Here is a 6,568-nt window from a genome sequence, read left to right on the forward strand (position 1 = left end):
AATAGATCGTATCCTTGCGTTTCGAGTCATTGTGGGCTGTTTGCAGCCGAAGTCGACCCCAAGAAAATGTTCGACACGGTGCCATCAGCAATCACTCTGGGAGATCCTGAGACTGAGAGGAATTCCAACAAGGATTATTGGACTAATAGCAAGCAAGTCTGTATACTGGTACTGAAAGTGATGTAAAGTGTAGTGGGGGCCTACCGACCTTCTTTCCTGTTAGTTCAGGAGTGAGGCAAGGCTGTCCTTGCACCAACACTTTTCAATACTTGCATGGACTGGATACTGGGCAGAACTACTGTTCAAAGTCATTGAGGAGCAACACTGGACAATATCAAGGTTACAGACCTTGACTTTGCCGATGATGTTATTCTATCTGAGTCCTTGGAAACCTTAGTGGTGGCTCTCGATGCATTTAGTAATGAAGCAAAGCCCTTGGCTCTAGAGGCTCCTGAACCAAGACCAAGATCCAGGACTTTGGGGTCTTTCTAAGAAAACCTGTTCAGTCGGTACGTGCTTGCGGCGAGGACATTGAAGTCACAGAGGGCTTTACATACCTTGGTGGTGTAGTTCATAACTCTGGGCTGTCAGACCAAGAAGTCAGCAGATGGATTGGCCTGTCAGCAGGGGTCATGAACTCTCTCGACAAGAGTATTTGATGTCGGTACCTGTGCAGGACCAAGCTACGGGTTTTCAAGGCCCTGATAATGCCAGTTTTGCTATACAGTAGTGAAACCTGTACATTATCCTATGCCTTGGAGTCTCATCTTGTTCCCGTCTGTGATAGGTCCTTGTATCGGATCGTGAGGTACTGTTGGTGGGACTATGTGTCCAACCAACGGTTGCACTGTGAGACGCACAAAACCTGCACATTTCGTGATCACCAACTCAGCCTATATGGCCACCTGGCTCGTTTCCCACAGGATGATCCTGCCCACCAGGTTGTGTCCGCAAGAGACAACCCTGGGTGGAGGAGGCCTGTGGAACGAGCTAGGAGGTCGTAGCTTGGGCAGATCGATCAAACCTGTCGTGAGGAGATCGAGATGGGCAGAGTCCCTGCCTGGTGGCTTGCCATGAGGGACCCCAAAAGGTGGAAACAAAGGGTGGATGCAGCTATGCGCCCCCGTCGGCGTTAACCCCCTGATGATAATATATACATATATATGTATATATATACACATATATGTATATATATACACACATATATGTATATATATACATATATAGAGATAGATAGATACACACACTTACATATATACATACATACATAATTATATATATATATATATATATATATATATATATATATATTGTATGTATGTATAACAAGTGCACGCTCTTCAGGGTGAAAGTCTACAAGCTTGCGGTCAGTGTAGGTAAGATGTCTTGAGACTCACTTGGTACCTTTGCTACATATGTCTGTGAGTTCATAGAGTGCCTTGTGGGCAATATCTAATGTTTTCTTTCTATTTCCAGGCCCGATCACAGGCTATGTCAGCGCTGTCTGGATACATACAGGCCAGGACAAGGGGGAACTTCCTGCATCCACGAAGGCCGTCATGGACTTGATGGGTGCCGTGGGTCTAATTGGAAAGGAGTATGAGGTGCATACTGATAACTGGTACACCTCCCCATGTCAATGCAGATGGGGTTGTCCATCTCAACTGCAAACATATGCTGCAGGACCTGCATGTAAAGGCCCGTGGTGATTTGGAATATCGTAGCTCGGGGATGGGCTTATTATGCCTTCAGTGGTTCGACAAGAAGCCTGTCACAATGTTGTCGACGGTCTACAAAAGCGAGATGGTCACAATCTCTGACCGGCATGGTCGACAGAGGGTCAAACCTAATGTGGTTGTCGGGATGAAGTGGGTGGACTTGAGCAACCAGCTGGCTCAGTCTTACCCAAGCACTCGCAAGTCCATCAAGTGGACAACCAAGATCCCATACAAACTTGTTGAGATGACGGTCGCCAATTCCTTCTTGGTGCATAAAGCACTGGGAGGGAAATTGACTCAGCGGGCCTTCAGGAAGGGGCTCATTCGTGAGATCCTGAGGAATTTCCATCAGTCCTCGAGGAAGGAACATACCATCTGTCAGCCATACCTGGGAGAGGATCGTCTCCAGGGAGGACATCATATCCATGCACTGGAACTCGCACCTGGCGGCAGATGCCGCAGCTGCAAGGTGTGCTACGCATGTGGCACACGCTGTGAAACCAAATATATTTGTGGCCACTGCAAAGTGGCTCTTTGTGTTTTGGAGTGTTTCCACACATACCACACCCAAGGAAACTATGTATGATTTACATGAATAAATAAATATATACAAGAGAAAAGAAGATTTGTTTATCCTTCAGTTGGAATCTATGTAACTTACAGATATAACGTTTAGTGCAAATAACTAAGGCATTTTACTACTGATATGATACAGTTTACATGAATGTTTGTTTATATAAACAGAACAATGCGAAAAACAAATGCAATATTACCTTTATTGCATAGAGTCTAAACTATTTGGATATATAACACGGAGTCTTCTCAACAAAAACAGTGCAAACAAACACAAACATAGAGAGGTACCACACACAATGTATTTCAGGGTAATTTACATATCACACTGGATAAAAAATAGTTCATGCCAGACAATCTCTGCTGCATTAAAACTGCCAGACGCCCAAAAAGGACCAAAAAATTTGGGCTGGATCAAACATTATTGGTACCACCTGAAATAAAGTGTATATACTTTAACACATCTGAGAGAGTACAGAATGGACAATGCCAGACAAATCATCTACTGCAATATGCCTGCCAGACCCACCCCCTCTGCTCTGGCAAAATTGATGTAGATGAAACATTAATGGTATTGAATGAAACTACTTTTGAATGAAATATAACATTTCACCAAGTACAAAGTGACCCTTGCCAGACATACTGCCAGTTGCATTAGGCCTGCCAGACGCCCAAAAAAAGGGCCTAAAAATTTGGGCTGGATCAAACATTATTGGTACCACTTGAAATAATGTTTATATACCTCAACACTTTATATCAGGTGATATCAATATTTGATCCAGCCAGGGGCCAAACGCAGCAGGGAGACCCCGACAGACATCCAGTTCATCATGTGCCCTATCATTCTATACATGATCCTGTGCTCAGCAATTGGAACCAAGTTCGTTTGACCAAACCTCCCTTGGCTGCCAGTCTAAGATGGAGACAGCAGCTTGGGTCCTTTTCGTTGAGGGAGATCCTGCTTGCGAAGGAGAGACTCCGGTAGAGGTAATGGCATGATCGGTGGGCCCATGAATCACAACTGGACTTGAATTATATTCAACATGACTAGAAAATACAATTTAAAGAACAAATGCTTATGTGTTGAATTGGGCTATTGGTCATGACTGATAAATAATATTGATTGAAGCCTTTACGTCACCGTGAAAATACCCTTGAATTACCAAGACGACATATGCTAGGTTCACAACACCATGAAACTTTCAATATGATAAAGTGCCATACGCCATTAATACAAAACAGACACATCAAGTAAAAAGCATTTTCTTAGAAAATGTCTTGAAAGTCTCATAAGTGTCTATAATCCAATGGCTTTTCTGTCAATGTACATGAGCAAGTTAAACAAATCGTGAATCGGTTTTCATAAAGAAAAGTCAACAGAATTTCAGTCAGGGAGATTTTTATAGAATGCCGCACGGCCAAGGTTCTGGATGACCGGATATCGTCCTTCTTGACTCACCAGATCTTTGAACTTTCCTTTTGAAGTTTTTGGTTTGTTGGAGTAGGTCGAGTTCGGTAATTCTCTTGATGCTGGCCTTCCAGCTGAGGATCGCCTACTTTCAGGTAGTCAAAGAGTCTTGAAGGATTTCTCGAGATGAGATATCTTGTAGAGGATGACATTCCTCTCAGCTTTACAGATTTTAACCTGCATAACCTTTGTCCAGTTAATTTCGTTGCCTTCTGCAGATACTTGTGTCCTCAGGATGTATCACTTGCGGGAATATTCCTTCCAGTCGAGCATCAATTATGGTAACATGTCATAGACTCCATGTTCTCAGCCCAACCAGGGGACATCAGACCATGCCTCATGTGTCTGTGCACCCGCGGATCCGAGGAGTTTAACTCTACGAGGCGACATAGCCAATTTTCACACTCAGACTCCCGTGAAATAACTATATACAAGTACAGGGCAGTGTAAAAATATGTTTATAAGGCATATAAGGATACATCGGTCATATTCGAGTATCCCATGACCTTTTATTTATTTATATTGTTACTTCCTTCTGTGTGTTTGTTTGTGTTTTCTGATATTTCTAAAAGTCAAACAAATTTTAATGAGATTTTTACCAAAGCTGTGTTTTAATTAACCCCTTGGATCTGGCCCCTTTGCTCTTTGTTCGTGTGCGAACCAAAACCCAGGCATAAGGCCTACGCGGTGGCGACTCCCCCTGGAGCGTGACATGTCCGCCCAGCCCACAAGAGTATTCCCGCGCGGTGTCTCCGCGCCCCCCGCTCTTTGCGATTTTTTTTTTTGTAGAAGCCTTTTTACTATATTGTCGTTTTACGAGGACTGTATTTTTGTTTCCTTATGCTGTGTCATGCAGCCAATTGCCTGTTATCATTATGCAGACTCCATATCATCTCTGCAAATAGTTTATCCATTGTGCAAAGTAAGAAATATTGAGTCATCAGCATTCTCTTTCCTATATTTTCGTATTTAGATTTAAAAAATAATAATTTACTTGCGCTATATGAAGAGAATTATAGATTTTTTCTTGTTTACACTTCATATTATCTGTTGAAGTAGCACATATGGCGCAGTAATAAAAGAGCATCAAACTATTTTATGTAAAACCGGTTTTTCTGTTTACAAATTTTCGAACGCTAAATTTATAATTTGTTATGCTTCATCAGGCTGGAAATGCACTGTTTTTGTTGAGAAGACTCTGTGTTATATATCCAAATAGTTTTGACTATACAATAAAGGTAATATTGCATTTGTGTTTTTCGTATTGTTTTAGTTTATAAAAACAAACGTTTATGTATACTGTATCATATCAGTAGTAAAATGCCTTAGTTATTTGCACTAAACGTTATATCTGTAAGTTGCATAGATTCCAAATGAAGGATAAACAAATCTTCTTTTCTCTTGTACATATTTCTTTATTTCTCTATGTAAATCATACATAATTTTCTTGGGTGTGGTATGTTTGGAAACACTCCAAAACACAAAGAGCCACTTTGCAGTGGCCACAAATATATTTGGTTTCACAGCGTGTGCCACATGCGTAGCACACCTTGCAGCTGCGGCATCTGCCGCCAGGTGCGAGTTCCAGTGCATGGATATGATGTCCTCCCTGGAGACGATCCTCTCCCAGGTATGGCTGACAGATGGTATGTTCCTTCCTCGAGGACTGATGGAAATTCCTCAGGATCTCACGAATGAGCCCCTTCCTGAAGGCCTGCTGAGTCAATTTCCCTCCCAGTGCTTTATGCACCAAGAAGGAATTGGCGACCGTCATCTCAACAAGTTTGTATGGGATCTTTGTTGTCCACTTGATGGACATGCACAAATACCCCTATCCTACTCCCCCTCCCTTCTAACCCTGATCACCCACCCCCCGTCCCCCATCCCCTTCCCCAATCCCCCTTCCACCTTTCCCCATCCTCCTCCCCTCCCCTTCCTCTTTCTCTCATCCCCTCTCATCTCCCCCTATCCCCTTCCCCCATCCCCTCCACCCTCTCTCTCACTCTCTCTCTCTCTCTCTCTCACGCTTTTTTTTTTAACGCGATCGTCTCGTCATCCGGATCCGAGGGGTTTTACCTAACCAGAATTTTTTTTTTCCAACTCAAAAAGTTATGGACAGACTTTAATAATAAAATAACGAAAAAAAAACGTGTGTCAACCTAATATACCATAAAATTTTGGTGGTGATCCGGATCATTTGGCAATCCTACCTCCCATTTGGGTGAGGGGGGGGAGGTTTGCATTTTCGAAATATTTTGGTGATAGATCAAATTAACTATATATGATGAAAACATGAAGAAAATAAAATATCCCCCCCCCAAAAAAATGGTTGTTTTTGGACACTTGCCAGATTTTAAGAATTATTCCAAAAAAAAAGAAGGTTGGTCTCATCTTACTTGAAATTGAATAAGCTTTCAGAAAATAATCTCATTTTTAAAATTATTTCTAATCATTACGTCACACTTGTCGAATTTCTAAGGTAATAGGGAAAAATATTAATCTTTCGGTCGACATCAGGAGAGAATTGGGGAGCCTGAAGCTCCTTGGAAATGCATTTAACTAAATTTCGGCAAGATGTGCGAAAACCCCGAAAAATGACCAGAAGGTCCCTTTCATCTTGAAGTGGCTGCCGTGGCAGCCACCGTGAATGCACAAATAAACTTCGACCACTGTCACTTTCTTTTTTCTTTGTGACTGGTGCTTGTCTCACTTCATCGTCCTCCGCTTCGTGAAACCTACTCATTTGATTACCCTCACGGTTAATTCCCCGAAGTGGATTTAAATATATCTTCAAGATCGCTCAAAGACC

The 6,568-nt window shown here is 42.4% G+C and overlaps 1 protein-coding gene across 1 annotated transcript; it reads left to right on the plus strand.

Annotated features, from left to right (window-relative positions):
* Positions 1 to 1,599: 1,599 nt before the first annotated feature.
* On the plus strand, positions 1,600 to 2,304 carry LOC138863302 (piggyBac transposable element-derived protein 4-like). The gene has a single exon (XM_070127495.1). The coding sequence runs from the start codon at positions 1,600 to 1,602 to the stop codon at positions 2,302 to 2,304; it is 705 nt and encodes a 234-aa protein (XP_069983596.1).
* Positions 2,305 to 6,568: the final 4,264 nt, after the last annotated feature.

This window comes from Penaeus vannamei, chromosome 11, assembly GCF_042767895.1.
Source record: "Penaeus vannamei isolate JL-2024 chromosome 11, ASM4276789v1, whole genome shotgun sequence".
NCBI lineage: Eukaryota > Metazoa > Arthropoda > Malacostraca > Decapoda > Penaeidae > Penaeus > Penaeus vannamei.

Excerpts from the sequence above, each read along its gene's own strand:
- LOC138863302 (XM_070127495.1), top strand. The coding sequence starts at position 1,600 with ATGAGGTGCATACTGATAACTGGTACACCTCCCCATGTCAATGCAGAT.